Source organism: Cupressus sempervirens, chromosome 3 (genome assembly GCF_028749045.1).
Source record: "Cupressus sempervirens isolate cs-2001-9-10 chromosome 3, ASM2874904v1, whole genome shotgun sequence".
NCBI lineage: Eukaryota > Viridiplantae > Streptophyta > Pinopsida > Cupressales > Cupressaceae > Cupressus > Cupressus sempervirens.
This window is the reverse complement of record NC_143120.1, coordinates 943,476,487-943,498,015: the sequence shown is the minus strand read 5'-3', so window position 1 is coordinate 943,498,015 and position 21,529 is coordinate 943,476,487. Positions and strand designations below refer to the sequence as shown.

Here is a 21,529-nt window from a genome sequence, read left to right as displayed (position 1 = left end):
AATGTATATATATTTATATTAATTAAATATGAATATATATACAATCCTTAGAACTCGATATCCATATTAATGATATCATATATTTAGTATGAAGTGAATGTAATATATATATATCGATGCCAGCATTGATTATATTGATACTCATTATTGATGAATGCATAAATCAATATTAACAAAGTAATTTATATTAACGGCATAATTAACATTGATGGTATTAAGAGTTTAATGTATACTAATGGTATTAACAACATGATTAATATCATGAACATGATTAATAATAGTTATACCAATCGTGTATGTATTATGACAATCAATAACCATAGCAGAATTGAGAATACGTAAGGATTCAGATCAAAACCTCAAGGCAATAGGCAACTTATGCATTTGATTTCATCAATAGGATTAATCCCATCAAAGCTACAATTCATTGTGAATGGCACATAGTCGTATTTAGATAACTGAAATTCTTCAACCAAAGGAACAAAACAAATAGTAGATAAGATTTTGAAACACCAAGACAATAAGAATACAGGCCTAAGAATGTCTTCAGGGAGTGCTAACCTTTCTAGATAATTAAAGATACCAATAATTTATGTCTCCGCCTTCTAAAACCAATTCATATTCCCGAAACTGTAACTGTCATGCCCACAACTTAACCAGCTGGGTATTTCTTCAATCCTTAAATTATAAGGATTCCAATCATCTCCAAAGCCTCTAAAGTGGATGGTTCGTCTAACAATGGAAACTATGAAATTGCAAATATATTGATTCAAACCTTACTTTTCTCCTCAACTTCTCACACAGGGCTCTAATATTTCAATAACGACATATATTATTCTCCAACTTAAATATTATAATTCTTTTTGAGATCTATAATCATGCAGCAAAATTATCACCCGAATAATTTAATCTGACAAATCCTTCAAGTCAATTATTATTGTTCTTCCTAACAACTATAATGAGGAAGAAAAATCTAATTTTATGCCAAGAATCAACTCCTTGCCAAAATAAGATTTTAGAATCTAGAATTGAAATAAATAGTTTCTAGCAACCTACTTCAAAATATCTTGCCAAACATTTGAGCGCCATTAATATAATAGTTAATTTGTCCAAATAAAATATTCTTATTTCCATAGCCAAGGCCATTAGTGAACCTTCAATAAAATTTCATACATAACCTTTAAGATATCTTGCAAATTTTGTCTCTAGAGGAGGTTTTACCAATTTGAAACATTCCTTAAAAGCAAAGTGAGTTACTAGGCAGGCACCTCAATTGGGAAAAGGTTTTTCATTCACTTCAGTCCAAGCTTGAGGGATGTTGTCCCCATACATTCTAAAAGCCAAAGCTCTCCAATATTCTTCAATAAAATATTTCCGTGAATGGGCCTTAGTGGGCTAATCCAGTTGGTCAACTTATAGGCAATGTGGAGTGGACTGTACTAGAGAATAGATAGATCAAACTAATTTTGATGGGGCTTCAAAAGGAAGTTCCAAGTTGCCAACAGCAGGATGTGTTGCTTGGGATCCCAAAGGAAATACCATTGCAATTGAAACTATGGGCTTGGGTATCAAGTGTAATAGGAAGGATATGGGATGATTTTAGGGACATCCTAGTTGAGGAGAGGATTGGATTGTACACCAGTGTCGTGCGAGGTGGAGTGTGTGTCTTGATGATTTTGAGGCACTTCAAATAACGTGCCTTGATTAAAAAATTTCCCACCCTATTTATATTGCATCGTTCAAAACACATTTGGTGGCAATATCTGATTTATTTGCTAGCAAGGTATAGGAGTGGGTGTGGTGGCTAGTGATAGAAAAAGTAGAGGTAGTAGTTAAGGGTTGTCTTGGTGGCGACTGTTCGATGATTGAGGTGGCAAAGCCACAAAAGCATAGAGGTCAATTTAACTTTAGTAACTCACAAATAGAAGTTGGTGTTCCTTGGCTGAATCTTAGAGAAAAGGATAAAAAGTGTCTTAAATATTGATGACCTTGTGTTTTTTCAAATTATGGAGATTCTACTAAGAGAGGAAAACCTAGAGTTCCAATACTATTACTGCACCAATATTGACATGGTTTTCATTTTTATGGCATGGGTCTTGAGTTGGGAGCAAAGGTGGACGTGGATTGGGTTTTGTGTACATGTGGACGAAGTGTTGTTGCACATGAAATCCTTGTTTGTCATTGCTCGTCCAAGTGAAGGGTTTGTGGTGGAAGCTGGAGAATGGCTTCATGTAGTGCAGTTTGTCCCTCCATTACATCCCTTCCTTTCATGGAGCACAACTTCAAGAAAGGAAAAAAGGAGAGTTGAGGCACAAATTGGATGTGAATCCCTCAAAGACTTCCTTTTGGGAATGCGAGAAACTAAAGAAGGTAATAGAAAAGGATTAGGAGAAGGTGGAGGATAAGAAAAGGAATAGAGGGAAGAGGCCCCAATTTGATCCATTGAATTGCTAGGTTAGCATGCCCAAAAATGCCAAAGATAGATACAGCCACTTGCTTTTTGGCCGTCTATGTACAGTTAGGGCTAAAAGATGACAAATGTAGATGGTTTTTTCTAATGTTTCTAGGGCATAAGCTATTACTATTAACTCATGTAATCCTTGGTTTTGTAATGATTGGCTGTGGGAGGCAGCATTTTGGTCTTGGTAAGGGCTTGTGTCATGTTTTCAAGTCATTTTGGTTAGGCTGGCTATGAAAGGCAACATTTTGGGTCAGCTGTGTTTTGTTTGTTGTTTAGACACTTTTTGATCTTGCAACTACTATTGCAATGGTGTTTTATAAATATTAATACAAATACTCTTATTACCAATTAAATTAAAAAAAATATTTGTGTGAATGCTTTCTCCATTCCAACTCTTGCTTTTATTATTTATTCTTAGCAACTGCTTTTGGCAAACAATAAACTTCCGTCATAAAGCATTTTAAAATTTCTCTTCATTTTGACTAGAAATCATGTTAGTTAAACAATTATTAATTAACTATTAACTTAAATAATTTAAGACAAATAAATAAATAAACAATTTAATTTTTCATGGCCTGCTAGGATGAGACATTACATAAGACAGTCCACTACTTATATTCATTTTTTACTAGAAATCAGTTAGTTGAATAATAATTGATTAAATATTAACTAAAATAATTAAGACATAAATAAATAAACAATTTCATTTTTCATGGCCTCCAAAAATGAGACATTACATAAGACAGTCCACTACTTATATCCTGATACCAATGCATTCAAAGAAGTTAATCACTGATATTAATGCACATTAGGGTAGTTCATTAATAGTGATTGGTGAATTCATGCATTCCAACAGCTGGTCAGAGTAAGGTGGAAGTTTGTTAAAAAAATTTTTTTTTTAAAAAAACATCAGCTGAGAGTAATTCCTGATACCAATGCATTTAAAGAAGTTAATCCCTGATATTAATGCACATTAGCGATAGTTCATTAATAGTGATTGGTGAATTCATGAATTCCAACAGCTGGTCAGAGTAAGGTGGGAGTTTGTTTAAAAAAAAAAAAAAACAATAAACATCAGCTGAGAGTAATTCTAACATATTATCAGATCAGGCTTGCTATTGATTATTGACAAACATTGCAGAGTTTCCCACCAAGGATCTAAATTTAGAACCTGGTAAACTCGCCTATCATTCATAGTGTTTGTTGATTTTGTTTTGGTCTCATCCAAAAGATATGTGCTGCAAGTCTGGCATGGGAATCACAGAAGATTACTTAGAAATCTACAATTATATACAATAAAAACTTAAATAAGGTACTTACTAAATTTTCCCAGCTCCATTTTCCACCACGAGAAACAGGCAATATATGATCAATTGTCAAATCGTTCTCAGAACTGCAGTACCTGGCCAGATAGCCAACAGAAAATATAAAGGTAACTCTGCAGAATTTTTGAGTCAAGTTACAAAAAATAACTATACTTTTCATTTTGTAATTTCCCTAGACATTTTAGGGTACTACAGCATATCCAGGACATGCTAAAGATCATAGTGCTCCAGTAAACTGTGAAGGAAAAAAAATTTAAAATAGGCCTAATTAAATATGCCTTGATAAGTAATGTAATGTAATGGTCTCCCCAAACCCATAGCTCCATGACTAAAAATCCCCTATCTAAAATATTACCTGCCGACCCATACAACACATGGCTACAAAATTTATCTGTATATATCTTTAAATTATTGCCAATAACACAAATATCTGACTATAAAGGACGAGGAGAGAGTTTTCTCAAAAATCAGATAGACAATTATCTGAAATTCAAAATAAGGTCCCACTACAGCTCCTTCTGAGCTACAACACACAAAATATCCATTGAGACAGAACCTGCACAGTAGATATATCCAATTCTAGCCACTGGTGATGGAAGATCCATGAAAAACTTATAAGTCATATTACCAAGCTTAAGCATGTAGTCCTAAAAGATACTTGTCCTGGGTGTAATGGGCTTAAAAGTAATGTCCCTAAAGCATAACTTGGTGACACACATCCTTGATTGTTTGTGTTATTAACTTATTTGTAATCAGGAATGGGCTTAAGTTCATCTCATCAAAAAATATTCTATCTGGATTTTACCATGGTGAGCCTCCAGTCCACCAGTTAAATTGTAAAGCCCTCAAGTAGACTACCTATATTTATTATTATTTAAGGTTTGCCAATTCAATTCAATTAATTGAATAGGGATTGGTCATATGCATTCTCTGTGATAAACACAACACTCAAACATAGCTATAACAGAAATAAATGAATAATCTAATTGTGTGGTTCCCGGATTCATATTACGGTGATGCAGAAGCACCATTTCCAGTACAATGACCTGTTAAAGATGGTCAATTCCCATAACAATATCCTTGTAGAGATTCCAAAATGGAATTACCAGTAAATATCAATGACAATCCTCCACTACACACATCACTATATAATGATTTCACATAGTTCCAGCAAGCCAACTCCTTGATATAATATTATGTTTAGTTCCCCCTCCAAACTGTTGCAATCCAAAGTATTTGACAACGCATTAATCTGCATGTTTTTCTTATTATTGACTATGAATGCCTACTTCTTCAGCTACATGTATTTTCATATCTGCACCGACTTGTGGTATGTCTAGGCCACATGTAGTTTCTTGTCAAATAGTTGATTTGTTGATTCTAGAAGCAACGCATTGCTTTGCAGATGGTTCTAATGAATGTTAGAATGTGAACATGTCTTGATTATCAACTGTCATAGTAGTGAGGATGTCACTATGCACCCTGATGTCCAAACAGTTGCAATCTGAAGCATTTGATGATACATTAATCTGCATGATTTTATTACAGTTGGCTCTTGATTGCCATTAGCATTATCAGATTTCCACAATCCATTTGTCATATGAAATTTTGCTTCTGGATTCGACTGTATGTGTTTTTTAGCATCAACGTTTCGGATCAAACTCTGTGATCCATCATCAGGATGAGAGAATGTAAGAATGAAATAGTGAAATAAGAATGTAATAGTAAAATGTGCAGACCAAGCCTTAAAAAGAAGGAATAAAAGATGGGGGAAGAGGTGCACACAACGAGGTGGAGAAGGAAAAAATAATAAAACTAATTGAGACCACAGAAAGAAAAGTCAACAAAACCCAAAAAATATAAGAAAGAGAATCTATAGGAGACTAAAAAACATACAAAAAGAAGTATATAAGTAAATCATACAACTTGTATATAAGTTAATAATATATAATTTGTATCTAAATCATTAATAGATTTAACATATATAAATGTATAATAATATATATAAGTTAATAACAGTAACATATATATTAACAAAGAAAATCATGAACAATGAATTGAGAAGGGAACCCAACAAGAAATAAAAAATCACAAAGAACAATGAAATCAACAAAATAGAAAAAATAATAAAAGGACACCTAAACACAACCCATAAAGTAAAGAAGAACCACTCACGAGACAAAAAAGAAGCAAAACCTATAAAAAAATATGAACAAATGAAAAAGAGCCACATCACTAAACCAAACAATACAAAACTAAAAAGCACGTACATACAACACGAAAAGCCAAACAAAAAATAAACAAACTACTATTGGTATTTCTTCAGCCGCATTTATTTTCATATCTGCAACAACTTGTGTTATAGGTCTAGGCCACATGTTGTTTCTTGTCCAATAGTTGATTTGCTGATCCTAGAAGCTACTCATTTCTTTGCAGATAGTGCTGATGAATGTTAAAATGCTAATAATATGTCTTGATTATCAACTATGATAGTAGTGAGGATGTTGGTATGCAACCTGTTGACCCCCTTAACTGTTAGAATCTGATAAGATTAATAACCCTGAAAACTAGTGCAAAGAATAAATATCTAAACTATGAACGCAAATGATACAAAATCAAAATAGCATCATAGAGTTAGTCTCCAAGAAAGTAATGCAAATGCTGGAAGCAAAATAGTATTAAGAGGATGCAAAAACAAGAGATGCAAATACAAGCCAAGTAGCATGCTTATATAGGCTAGGAAGAGAGAGGAGGTGGCAACACCAACCAATGAGGAGCAACCATCTATCGGACTAAAGATAGCAAAGTATCTTTCCAAGATAGCTAATGGATGCTCACATGTACGAAGGTGATACCTCACAACCATTCACCTAATAAGACATGCTTTATTAACCTAAGCGAGATTATTAAAAGTGTAGGAAAAACCTAGCAAAATAGGAAAAATAAAAAACTACACTAACATTAACAACTACCATGATGGTTAAGTTATATGTGAATTTTTAAACTCTTCTAACATTGAAACTACATACGTTTTGTCCTCAATCTAGACCCCATATACATTCAGACTGCTTTAAGTGTTGTGTTAGCAATAAAAGGGTCTGGCCTTTTACATCTACAGGTTTCTTTATTTTCTCACGCAGTGTAAGATCAAGTTTCAATTCAGAAAGGTCTACATAGTTGCACTCAACTCATGAACAAATTTTGCCCAACACATAGCTGAGACCAAGGTGATGACAAACTCCGAAATGCTAGATGGAGGAGCCCAAGTAGACTGCAATTTACACTCCACCATGGGGCCCAAGAACCCAAAAAAATCTGCTAGTCATCATGGAGCCCCAAGACTGTAAATTCCAATTTGCACATAAGTAGGTGCCCAAGAGATCAAAATCTATTTAAAAGGCCTTGAATAAGAAGAGCAAGTTGATATTAAAAGGTAGCGAAATTTCACACTGAGAGATGATTTCAGAGATCATAAGTATATTAATGTCCAACTAGAGACCAACCAGGTTCTAAGGGATTGGAAACTGTACAAAAGGGCAAAACGTCAACAGAAAAAGAAAGAAAGCAAAAGAACATAAAAGAAAAATGCTAAGTACTCACAAATGAGAAGTAATCCTCCAAAACTAAAAGAGTGAAGAGGTAATCCAAAACTGAAGGGTACAATCTAGAGTAAATAAGTGTCCTAGGTCGCCGCCCATGACGACTGCTGGAGGGAGGGTTTCGTTACTGAATGTGACCTCTACGGGGTCTCACAGATCTGGTGTGACTTGAAGTAGTGCAGAGAGATCGCTTTGTCCCTCAAATAGGGGCCACGGGAGTAAAGAATGAGGTGATAAGCCTCTCAGGAGTCTGTCTCAATGGGAATTGAAGTTGAAGAGTAGAGTCTCGAAGCCATTAGAAAAATATTGAGCCAGACTTGAAGAAACAACAAAATCTAAGAAAATAAAAAGTGTGAAAATAAAAAGTGTGAACCTAGAATTTTTCAAGGATAATTAGCTCTAGAAAGTGCAGAATTGCAAATCCATTCAAAAATTTAAAATGTCTAAAGTCCTTTAAGTTTGGTTTACATTCGGGGTCACAAGTTTAATGCAAGTCCCTCCTTGTTTTGCTAGGTGAAATAGAGGATGGGAATGCTCAAGGATAGGATGGCAACATAAAAGGCAGGAATCAAATGATGGAAGCAGAAATATAGAGCACAACAGCTTGGAACTTCAAGCATGCAAGTATAAAATGTGGATTGGTCAAACAAAATCACCAAGAACATATTTGAGGCTAGGCATTTCGTGAACAAAGAAGATTCCAATCCAAGTTTAAGTCATGAAGATGGAATTTAAAGAGCAGGAGGATGACCAAGTTAACAAGTGAAGAAAAATCATCACATAATTGAATTTCCTTCGGAAATCCAAGCTCAATTAAGAAGATCCAACAACATGAAGCACCTAAATCACTTCTACAAGAGAAAGATCAAGGTAATATTACCAGTTCAAGCCATTTCAACAAAAAGATTTCAAAAAGAATGGAAAAAGATCATGAAGATGAAGCAATTTGGTAATATGAGTCATCACGATCAATCTAAGACTATATAACGCAGAGTATCAAGAGATATTTCAAGACATGCATAGACCTCTTTATTATATAGAGAAGTGTAGTTGATGAAGTCTACAAGATAAACATATTGAGGCAGCGCCCACTCATCTTCAACCATTAACAGGTTCTAGTTCCACGTGGAGTCCACCTAATGTCTCTACCTAACCAATTTTCTCGTTGGTTCCTAAAAGTAATGTAACTTATTCATTGCCCATAAAATGGTGCCAATTTATAATTGGTTGCCATTTAATGCCTGTAGCTGATAGTTGAATTCAAGTTGTGTTTTCTTAGGCTTGGCCATTAGTGTAATGTCCCCAGTCTAGTCCTATGGATTTGGGAATGACTGATTTCCTAGAGACTGCTTTTAGCTATGCCCTATTATTTGTTTACCACCAATTAATGTACTGTATAGTGACATTTTACTTTTTGAAGAAAGTTATATCAATGCACAGTGGCTTATATTAATGTTATGTATGAATGACTTCATTTATTGACGAAACCAAATCGATAGTGATGCCTCAACAAAGGATAAATCTGGTAAATATATAGGTACCTTCAATCCTTACTGATATATAGTTGTAGCTACAATGTAGTCTATATTTCCAATATTATTGCTGGCTAGTGATAAAATTGCTTGCTACAATGTAGTCTTACTGATATATAGTTGTAACTACAACATAGTCTATATTTCCAATATTATTGCTGGCTAGTGACAAAATTATGTTGAGGTTAGCTCCCCTTCTCTCCCTAGTCTTTTCTTTTATGATCATTTTATATCCCTCTCATTGAGTGGACAAACATGTCTCTTTTACTAGACATCTCACCTTTACATTGCAATTAGGATCAAAATCCTTTAACCAATATGATCACATCCTTTTATATTACATTCATTGTTAACTATTATCGGTTTATAATAATGATTTTGATTATGACTATGGTAATTGACTACAATTATGTAATGTGATTGTCGATAATGTCATTTAGCTAATTATTGATGTCATATCGATTAATTATCTATATAATGATTTGTTAGAAAGATGTATAGCTAATTGATAATGTAAGTGCTAGGTACCATTGTTTGATAATATTATTCTTTGTGATTAGAAATCCATTCTCTTGCTCAATAATCACTAGCTTGAAAATATGTGAGTCACTATTTTTATCCAATGATATTGTCATTACTAAGTGTTTGTCAACTTGTCTATAGTTGGCCACGTCATAAATCTCAAAGGGGATTCACTCAAGTCAATGGCTATTGCATAGGCAAGGGAGGACCCCTTAATGTGTGAAGTCATTCTTCATTTACATATTACATTCATACATACAAACATATAATTATTTGTCTGTATATCTTTCTACTTTCATATTATTATTTGTTCTATCTAAATTTTATTATTATTATTATCTATATTGTTATTCATCGTTAATTATTCATAATAGAGTAACGAGACTCGCCGCGAGTCGGGCGAGTCTCCCGAGTCAATGAGTCAAGCATGGCTTGCTAGGTCAAAATGACCTATGACTCGAGCTCGGCAGGTCAGGGAGGGTAACTCGCGAGTCAAGGTGTGGCTCGCAGGTCACGACTGGCTTGACCCAACCACGGCAATCAAAATCCAGGTAAGTCAAAACAAAACAAAAAAATGCTTGTTTTTAAATTTTTTGGATTTTTTTAATCCTTAAGACCCTAAAAGGGATTTCATAACACTCTATTGTGAGAAAAAGAAAGAGAGAGGGAGAGAGAGAGAGGGAGAGAGAGAGAGGGAGAGAGTGCCATTGTTTTGCAACCAGATGAAAGTAAGAGGAGAAAAACTTGCATTTGTGACATTGGAGCAACTATATACTTCCATTTAGATCATCGAGGAATTTATAAGAGTTCTTCTCAACACTTCTCAACTCATTTCAAAGAGGTAAGAGTTGATTTTTTGGATTTTGATAATTTTTTCCTCTATGCTTATGGATTTTTTGGATTTTTTTTTTGTATGTTTATGGGTTTTGTTTTACTTCAGATCTTCATAAAATACAATGCTTAAATGATAATTTTTGGTCTAAAATGTCTTATTGCAGCAACCTTGACATTTTTCCTTATAACGGCTCCTCTAGCTAAAAAACCCAAGCTCTCTAAAGCCACTAAAAAGGATGAGTGTTGGAAGTACACCATGGACTTTCTGGGTAGAGGTAGAACTCAAACAAAATGCCTATTTTGTAAGCTCATTAATAGTGGGGGATACATAGATTGAAATACCATATCGCTCGCATACATGGTTATGATGCAGAGCCTTGTAAAGTTGCAACTCTTGAGGCTCAATGTTTTTGTTATGTTGCCTTACAAAAATATGAACAAGAAAAGGAATTAAGACAAAAACAATTAGCAAAGTTAGCTCAAATTGGTTCCACTTCCCTTCCATGCTCATTTGGAACTGCTTTTGTATCTAGTTTTACACCCCTAGGTTCAATACGTTGTGTTAAAGAAGGTTCTTTCCTTCCCCCCTATCGTCCTAGTGCTTCTGCTAGTGGTACTTCTACATCTATTCCTTGCACTACTAGTGGCACTGCCCCTGCTAGTAGTACTGGCATTACCTTTTGTCCTAGAGTCAGAAAAATTGAGTTGGACAATTTTTTTGTACCACAGTCCACTCCTCGTGCACAACCCTCACTTGAGAGCTTTAGTCTGGAATAGGGAGATCCATGACGCTGAATGAAGAGCAATTTGCAAGTTTTGGTATTTCTGCAACATTCCATTTATAGCAGCCAGGTACTTCAACTTCATTTATATATGATTGTTTTATGTTTTAAGTTTTAAATTCAATTTTTAAAATATAATTTTATAATTTTAACTTAATGTTGAAATATGCTAATTAAAATGTTTTTATAAATGTAACAGGTCTCCTTATTGGCAGGGGATGATTGATGTGGTTTTCATTTGTGGTGCAGGGTTTAAAGCTCCCATTGAAGATGAGTTGAGTGACCCCCTCTTGCTAGAAATGGTTGAGGAGATGAAACTTGAGTTAGAGGACCATAAAAAGAATTGGAGCCAAAGGGGTTGTACCATTATGACGGATGGATGGATAGATAGAAGGAATAAGACTCTCCTAAATTTTCTTGTTTCTAGCAAAGGTAATTCATCATCCTCTACTTCTCGAAGTCTAAAATTTAATGTATTATTGAATAACTAAAATTTTGTTTTATTGACTATTCAATGATAACTATTTTGTTTTATTTTCACTTTCAGGATCCACCATGTTTTTGAAGTCTATAGATGCTTCCTCAAATGTCAAAAATGAAAAATTCTTATGTGAGGCTATTGTGGAGATCATATGGGAGGTGGGAGAAGAGAATGTTGTCCAGGTGGTGACTGATAATGTAGCTAATTATGTTGCTATAGGTAAAATTTTAACTTCTAAGTTTTAAATTTTTTATTTTAGTTTATTAAATTTTGAAAATTAAAATTTTTTTTAACACATCTAAATTTTTAATTGTTTACTAACTAATTTAAAATTGCTGCAGGAAAACTTTTGATGGAGAGACACCCAAGAATCTTTTGGACTCCATGTGCAGGGCATTGCCTCAACCTCATGTTGCTAAGGCCAAAAATGTTTGCAAGTTCATCTATAATCATGCCTTGGTCCTCAACATTATGAGGGAATACACGGAGGGAAAGGAGATGGCTAGTCTTGGTATCACAAGATTTGCCTCTAATTTTATCACACTAAAATCCTTGCTGAGTTCAACGTTACCTTTGAGGTGCATGTTTGTTGGTCCACAATGGACTTCCTCTTCCTTTGCCACCACCACTACAGGGATAGATGCAACAAAATGCATTTATGATGGAAAAGGTTTTTAGGAGCCATGTAAGGAGATTGTGGAGGTAATTTAAATTTTAAAAGCTTAAGTCTTAAAATTTTATAAATTAATTTATCTCATACATATTTTTGTTTTATTTTCATTGTACAAGTTTGCAAAGTTTCATCATTCACTAAATTATTTTTTTGTTTAATTGTTTTGTAGATCATTGAGCCCCTTGTATCCCTCCTACAAGTTGTTGATGGGGAGAAGCCCACTATGGGCTACATATATGAGGGCATGGGTAGGGCCAAGGAGGCTATTAGAGCCAAATATGTAGCAGTTGAGGACAAGTATGGCCTTATTTGGGACATAATTGATAGGAGATGGCAAAATCAGCTTTATAAACCCATCCACATAGCAACCTATTACCTCAATCCGGCATACTGTTTCCATGAAGATTTCAAGGCAGATGAGGAGGTTCTTAGTGCCTATATGTTGTGATATCAAAGATGGCCACTAATGCCACGGATATATTGCTTGAGATGGATGCCTATAATAATGCAACAAGGCCCATTTTTTCACGTCAAATTTGCAAAGAAGGTCGCGCAAAATTGCAGCCAAGTAAAAATTGCAGCTTAAGCTTTATACAATCTAGTTTCTAAATTTCTAGCTTTAAAGTTCAAATTTTGAAATGAGACTAATATTTTTCTTTTCCTTTTTTCAAAATTCAGATAGATGGTGGCAAATGTTTGGGCCTTCAACTAAAAACCTTCAGCAAATCGCCATCTGCATAATGAGCTAGCCAAGTAGCGCCTCTGGATATGAGTGCAACTGGAGCATGTTCGAGCACATCCACTCGAAGAGGCATAATAAGTTGTCTATGGAGAAAATGAATAAGCTAGTCTCTGTGCATTACAACTTGCACATTAGGACCAGGGAGATTTTGGATAGTGACACCTCTCCAATTACTCTAGAGGAGGTTGATCTGGAGTCTGAGTGGATCATTGAGGCTATTGATCTTGTCTTTGATGATGAGGACCTAAAGTGGGTTGATGAGGCAGAGGCTGTGCCTATGGCAGTAGAGGACTAGAGAGCTACAGTTGTTCCTAGTAGCACCTCACAGGCACTGGTAGAGACTACAGTTAATCCTAGAGGCACCTCATAGGCTGATGCTATGGCTAATCAATCATCCAGGACCTACCTTAGATGCCTTATTAAGAGGCATTTTATAGATTATATTGAGGTTAAGGTTGAGGTTGGGGATGAGGATGAGGATGAGGATGAGGATGAGGATGAGGACTAAAAGTCATAGCTATAGTCTTGTTTTAACTTTTTGTTTAACTTAACACATGATTGGAACATTTGATGATGACTATAGATGTGTTGGATTTCATGGATTTGATATACATTTTGATGGGTTTCATGGATTTATCATTTTATATATCTATGTTTTCTATTTCCTTCACCTACTATTTAGTATTTAGCAATTTACCTTTGTACTTATGTAATCGATGAATGTTTAAATTTTAAGTATGTGCATTTTGATCAAATTACCTTCTATTTCATGATGTTATTGTGTCTGTTGGTGTAAATACGTATTTACTATTTACACTTTACTTAAGTTTACTTAGGTTAATGCATTATTTTATTATTTATTTGGTGAGAAACTTAGGAATTTGCTTACTTTTATGAGTTGTCATGTTGACAACACAGAAGTAAGCAACTCTAATTCAGCACATGGTGTCTACAACATTGGAGTTTGCATAATTAACTGAGTTGTCATGTAAACAACACAGTTATTCGCACTCCTATTTTAGCACATGGTGTCTACAACATTATTTTGCGTGCTACACCTTTGTAGGCTTATCCTCTCATCATCGCACTTACTCTTGTGCTTATGGAGGATAACCCACACCTGGTAGACATGTGCCTAGTTGTATGAATTATCATGTTGTTGATTCCTATGTATTCTAGAAGCATATCGGAGGCCTTTATATATAGGCACGCCTAGTGTACTTTCACATTGAATGAATATCATATCATCATTCTGATGATAATCTTTTGGTCTACTGTTGTGCTTGTGCTTGAGTTCCTTGATCTTGGGTGAATTGTGCCCTAAGGAAAATTCTTATTTGGTATCATAGCTATACCAAATTCATACATTGTATCAGAGCTCGGGGAGATTCTCTTCACATAGCCATTCGAGACCATTCTTGCTTCAGCACCTCAACCGAGATCCAAAGTATCGCAGTCATTAGGAGCGTCTAGAGCCAAAGCGAACCTCGCTATTGCATCCAGAATGTCAATTCAGCAAAATTTGACTCTAAATTTGCCTACCCTAGGCAATAATCAATTTTGAAGCAAATTTTTTTTGCAAATTGGCTATCCAAAGGCCCAATTTGCGAAATTGGTATTTGATCATTTTAGATCTGTACATTTAATTTTCAGATCTGCATTTTTTTTCATCTACACCTCTACAAAAAAATTTCGGATCCGCATTATTTTTTTCGAAAAAATTGGTTGTTAGGCTTGCAAAAGAGATTTTTTGCAAGTGAAGATTGAAGCTTGCTGGTGCAAATCAAATATTTGCATAACATTCAGAAAGTCAACAAAACCCCCAAATCAGATTTTGTTTCATCCAAATCGGACATCTGAGGCAAAATCTAGAGCCATTTGATGTTTGGAGGCACGGCGGAGGCAATTCAAGAAACATAATTACAGCAACGATTTTCAAACAGTGATATCTCCCTCATACGGACTCCTTTTTGCGAGCAATTTTTTTGTTTTGGGTTAGAATTTCATGATCTACACATTAGTGCAGGTGGTTTGAGATTTTTGTTCCTGAATTTTTTTGCAACTGGCAAATCCCAATTTTTGCCACTTCAAATGCTTAGTACAGGCTCATCTGGACACATAATCAAGTTCCGTTTTTTTTGAAAGTGCATTTTTTTGGTCTACTTTCCAGATCTGCAATCAGATTATAGGCTTTTGTGGACAGAAATACTACTTTCAGAAATAAGCCCTAAATTGGCTATTGTAATCGCACTAAGTATAAAGTGCCAAAATCTTTCATTAGGGGGGGGTTGATTGTTTGTTTTTGCATTTTGGGGGGTACATTGATTAGTTCATCATAGAAGAGGAAGATTTAATTACCTTGACATCACAAAACTATTAGCAATGGAGTCAATTGGTTAGCACTTATCATAGTTAGCATAATGCATTGCTATATGCGAAAGGACTTTCATACGATGGTGACACTAGTTTCCTTATTTGTCGTACATTGTTTCTCTATATGGATATGGAGGTTATGGATTCACTTGATGACATGAAGTCATTTGATTTATATGATTATTGGATCTATCTTTGGGAGCTGTATGGAGACCCACACATTCCTCCATTCCCAAAAGATCTTTTACCTCCAATTGTAGCCGTATCCTCTCCAAATGAGATCACACCTCCAGATGCTCCTGTTGATACTACTGATCCAGTTCCAGCCACGGATGCTTCTGATTCAGTGCAACGTGAAACACTATGTCTTCCTACTTTAGCTTCATGGGACGCCTTCCTTCCATACATTGCAAGGTTGTTTGTGGAGTCTCACATTGACAATGTAGGAGACATCATCATTGATATTCGTCTTCTCTTTGTTGAGGCAAATACTTCATCCATTGCCACAGTGATCGATTCATGTCCTTCAGCACAGCAGGGTAAACTTTGTCTTCCAGCACCAGCCTCTGCAAATGACTTCTTGATAGACATCGAAGGTTTGTTTGTGGAGTCTCACATAGAAGACTTGAGAGACATTCTTAATGATCTTCATCTTCTCTTTGATAAAGAAGATCCTTCTCCAATTGTTGCGAGGGCTCACTCTGAGCCTCATGTCCATTCTCTACATGATCAATCTTCACAGATTGATGTGATTGTGGATCCTTATGTATAGCAGTTGCAACAGATCTCTTTATCATTTGAGGAGACACTTTGTTCTTTGGGACATGTTCTACATACATCCTTGCTAGATCTGCACTTCTTCTAAGTATTATTGGAAGGGGCAACCATCAGCATCAACATAGGGACAGTTGAGCAAGTTTCAGAGACATCCTTCACCATTGGGATTCTTTCGACACATTGGGGAAGCATCTCACCTGTACCTTTGCCATTGTTTCTTCCAAAGGGGAGGAACATCATTCAGCAGTCATGGATCAATTTCTACGTTGGAGCAGCTATCACTATGCAGCACACTACATTTAGGGGGAGGGGGACTACCTTGTCTCCTTCTCTTTTATGGGGGGGACTTTATCCTCTTATGGGGTTTTGTCCTTCACTATTGTATATACTTGATGTATGTCATAATGGGGGAGGGGGGGGTCTTGATTACTCCATCCATCCATGCATCTTGTTTTTTTCATCTCTCTTTTTAGGGAAGGATTTTTCCCATGAGGTTTTCCCTCTTTCTCCACTTTATGAGAGATTACATTTCATTATGTACATGGGTACCTAACATAGCCTAGTAGCCAGGACCCATTATGCATTTCATCCTAGCTTTCGTAAGCTTAAGTGCATTCCCCTAAGTTGCACTTAAGGGGGGTTGTTGGTGTAAATACGTATTTACTATTTACACTTAAGTTTACTTAGGTTAATGCATTATTTTATTATTTATTTGGTGAGACACTTTGGAGTTTGCATACTTTTATGAGTTGTCATATTGACAACACAGAAGTAAGCAACTCTAATTCAGCACATGGTGTCTACAACACTAGAGTTTGCATAATTAACTGAGTTGTTATGTAGACAACACAGTTATTCGCACTCCTATTTTAGCACATGGTGTCTACAACATTATTTTGCGTGCTACACCTTTGTAGGCTTATCCTCTCATCATCGCACTTACTCCTGTGCTTAATAGAGGATAACCTACACTTAGTGGCATTCTAGAAGCATACTAGAGGCCTTTATATACAGGCATTCCTAATGTACTTTCACATTGAATGAATATCATATCGTCATTCTGATCATACTCTTTTGGTCTACTGTTGTGCTTGTGCTTTAGCTCCTTGGTCTTGGGTGAATTTTTCCCTAAGGCAAATTCTTATTTGGTATCATAAGTATGCCAAATTCTTACAATGTCCTTAAGCTTTATTCAATAATGGGTGCATGGAATGTTCTTTAAATCCAAAAAAATCTCAAAAATTTGAGGGTTTTGTCACTTTATTGAGTCATTGCCGAGTTCGAGCCGGGTCACGAGTCAAGTTACCCTTGTTGAGTCCAAGCCGAGTTGGAGTCTCGTTACTCTAATATATAAAATATTATTATTCTCTTTCTTTATGTTTTAATGTTAATTTTTTTATTAAATTTCCTTCAAAGAGGGTGCATCATCGTCCACCCTTCTTCAAATTGCTTGCTCTCAAGCAATTATATATTTTCAACATCTACCAACAACATCCTCTTATTTAGATTATAGTAGGGTGTCGTTAATGGTTCTCTGTTAATCACAATGTAGTAGGGTGCCCCTATAGCAACTCTCCCTTAATTGCCACTATAATAGGGTGCCCTTAGTAGCTTTCCTTTAATCACAATACAGTAGAGTGCCCTCGTATTAGTTAGCTCTTGATTACCCCTATAATAGGGTGCCCTTAGCAGTTCTCCCTTATCTAGTTGTGCAATAGGGTGCCCTTACCTATTCCTACAAGAGGGTGCCCCTAGAGGTTCTCCCTTATCTATTTCTGCAGTAGAGTGCCCTTAGCAATTCTCCCTTATTTATTTTTGCAATAGGGTACCCTTAGCGGTTCTCCCTTATTTTCTACAATAGGGTGCCCTTATAGTGGTTTTCCCTTAACTGTCACTGCAAATAGGGTTCATTTAGTAATTCTTCTTTATCTATTTCTACGATAGGGTTCCCTTAGTGGTTTTTCCTTACTCTAGTGCAATATGGTGCCCCTATAGTGATTCTCCCTTAAGTGTCATTACAATAAGTTGCCCTTAATAGTTCTCTCTTAATTACATCGGAGTAGGGTGCTCTTCTAGTGATTCTCCCATAACTACCACTGCATAGGATGCCATTAATGATTATCCCTTAATATAATGTCACCATTTTTTAGTTGTGGCAGATTGGATGGATTCAGTCTATTACTAAGTCCTTCTGGGTTGATACTGGTGTTTAGAGGACCTTGTTGTGGAGTTATTAGACTCTCCAGTGGCCCATGGTGGGTTTGGGTACCATTTTGAGGGACTTACTATTTATAGTAAGTCAATAGTTGGTTTTGGTGATCTCAAATGAGTTAGAGGTGTTGAGTGATGTTCTTAGTTTTTTTTTTTTGGCTTTTGGTTTGGGCTCCAAGAATCTTGGAGGGAGCCTCTATTTTCAGTAAGTCACCCCATTAGGTTCATTCATCATCAAAATCACTCATGTGTTGTTAGATTTTGACTCTTCTTTAGTTATTTTCACAAGACATGTATTATATTTATTATTCAACTAAATATGTTGAGGTTGTTATTTTTGTTGGTATTATATATTGGCCACCTTAGTGTCATAGCTCATTAGAACCAGGTTGAAAAGTTTTGAATCATGGGCACAAGAAAGAATGACCTTGTGTGTCAAAATATATGGTTGAAAAGGTCATTGTTGGAGCCAAAGGGAATTAATAAATTGTATTATTCAATTATGTGCCTAACTATAAGGCAAAGGGGGTTTTGAGTGAAAGGTGTTGTGAAGAAGCTATCTTTATTTATTATAAAAGAAATGCTTTGTAAGAAGACAATTCATTCTTGATAATTGCTTTTGATATATTTCTTGGTGAGGGTTTGAGTTTCTTGAATTTCTTGAAGACTAATTCCTCTTGAATTGTTCATCAATTGTTGTCGTAAAGCAATTGAATTTGTGTTCTGAATCTGAGTTCTACATTCAATTCGGTGCTAAGTATATTAAATTGAGTTAGTTTATACAATTCATTTTTTCTTGTGTTCTATACTGTTGTTACTGTGACTTGAAAAGCTGCAAGTTGGCATTTCACATCTCTTAATTTGGACGCCATTGTACCTGAATTCGGGGCATCTATTTTCTTTGTTTGAGGTGGCATCTTACTTGGCAGCCGTAGGTGTGATTGGCAATCAGGTTTGAGAAGCATTTCCTTTGCTAGCCGCACAACTATTATTTGTTGGGGCATGAAGGTAGCTTTCTTCGAAGCTGCTGCAAATTAAATTTTATTACCAGGGAGGTTTCTATTGTTTGTGTTCATCAACAGTCACTCTACTGCAAATTCGATTTCTCACCTTGGCATACAGATTCTTTCATTTGTAAATTCCCTGAGCATTAAATAATAAATTGCAGCATTGGGCTATAGTTATTGTTGTTTGCATACTGGTTAGACTTATTATTTTGCAATTCATTTTTGTATTGATTCAGCATTTCATATTTTGGGAAAAATTGGGGAAAATTATATTTTGTAAAGGCACAAGATTGGAAGACATTTCTAAACAAAAACAACATTATCCAGCATTACAGTAGTGTGAGCCAGTTGGGTTTATTACAATGGTATGAGAGCAGTTTCCTGCCATCCTGCAAGCTAGGATAATATTTATTATTATGGATCTGCTGTTTTAATTGGAGTGACTAGCACTCTTGCATTTATTCTAGCTATGGACAAACTCAGGAAATCTAGTAAATATGGGAACTGGATGAATAACAAGGAAAATCTCAGGAAGCAAACAAATGCTTTGATGGAAAATATGGAAAGGCTTAAACAACATCAGAAAATAATGGATGCAAGGTTTTAGGACCTGGTAACAATTGACAAGGCAGCTAGGTATATGATTTCCATTTTTTATAGGTCTCCATAGAGAATGCAGGAAGGTAGGCTTGAGTTTTTCACAGGTGAGACATCCAAAAGTTTTCACCATGAGTTTTCCACGGTTGGGATTCATGGTGAAGATGATCTTGTCCTTAGTGGGGCAGCTACTAGTCACTGAGTTTCAACAGTTTGAGGACAACCATACATAAATTGGTAGTATTGTGAATATGGGCAGCTTCAATGATTTGTTTGAGGATGTTACATGCTGAAACGAGTGGTATTTTGTATCAGATGCTTGGTAATGACTCTGGGGAGTTATTGGATTATGATAGGTCTCAAGATCGTGATTGATAGGGACTTACTGTTGAGGGGGAAGTAGAGAAATGCAAGGAGTTCGATACACCAAGGGCTTCCACTTATTCAAAGGAGGTGTTGGTAGAGGTACCCAATAATAGTACTTTGGTTGTTTAATTAAGTGTGCGAGGATAGTAGCACACATGATGTTAGCGATCTTGTGATAAGAAATGTAGTTAGTGAGTCAAAAGGCTTATGTAGGAGCCAAGGTATGCAGAGGCATCATGTGACTAGACAACAAAACGTGAGTGATGGTGACATCTTTTCAGCTCTTGATCATTATAATGCTATCGAAAAGATTTTAATTGTATCTTTTTGGGATGCTCCTTTGTCAGATGAGGAAAATGATAGTTGCTTTTCCCTGACAAAGATTCATTCGCTTCGAGAGGCAGTCAAGATCTTGAAGCATAATTATTTACAATTGGTACCTAACGAGGATTACCTTCTTGAGTTGGGTGGCACTTGTTATAAGACATTGTTAGGGAAAGAGAAGGTGGTTGAGCTCACCCATAAGCTTGACTGTGAACTTTGTGGTGCTCTCAGTTGGCTTTCCAGGAGTCACAGTCATGTTTGCAGTGCTCTCAGTTGGTTGTCAAAGAGTCACAGTCATGTTTGGAAGAAGTTACCATGGAGTTGGAGCATGTAAAGTCGACACCAGCCCCAAATCCAGTTTAGCTACATATAGTAGCAGTTGGTGGTGAGTTGACTCCTAAGGATAGGGATAATGGATGTGATGATGATGTAGTTACATCCATTTCTAGATATGAGTGCAGTAGTTTTAGAGGAGATGAGTACATCAGTGGAGGACTGCAAAGAGCTTCTTGTTGTATCAAGTCCCCTAGCAATTAGCACACTGATGAATGGTGTAGAGTGGGTTATTGATAGCCTTTAGAGAGTCGTGTGCCAATTCGTGAAACTACTCTCGCTTCTTTACAAGACTCGGGCAAGATACCATCTGATTTGGGGGCAAACTCTCATGGTGATTTGTTTCCTTCTACTAGAAGAAAATCTATTTTTCAATCACATACAGTTGGTAGTGTTGGACAGTTGGCACTTCTACAATTTCATAGGGATCAGTTGTGGATTATAGGAGAGCACGTTGATGCTTCCTCATATAATTTCTACTACACAAAATTGTTTATGGAATATCTACTTGAGACTTCAGACTTGCAAGAGGTATCATACAAATCTTCTAAGGGTATTCACATCTGAGGTTCTTGCGACATTGGCGTTTA

The 21,529-nt window shown here is 35.9% G+C and overlaps 1 protein-coding gene across 4 annotated transcripts in view; it reads right to left on the bottom strand.

Annotated features, from left to right (window-relative positions):
• The window catches only part of LOC149569851 (HNH endonuclease), a 163,940-nt gene that overhangs the window by 36,034 nt on the left and 106,377 nt on the right, over window positions 1-21,529 (bottom strand). For 2 of the 4 annotated variants that reach the window (XM_089822559.1, XM_089822561.1), the window contains exons 5-6: window positions 3,782-3,863; window positions 3,633-3,707 (exon numbers count right to left, since the gene is read on the bottom strand). In XM_089822559.1, the coding sequence (XP_089678685.1) occupies window positions 3,633-3,707; window positions 3,782-3,863 (157 nt within the window). The remainder of the gene's footprint in view (window positions 1-3,632; window positions 3,708-3,781; window positions 3,864-21,529) is intronic. The other 2 variants (XM_089822562.1, XM_089822560.1) reach the window with 1 other exon arrangement.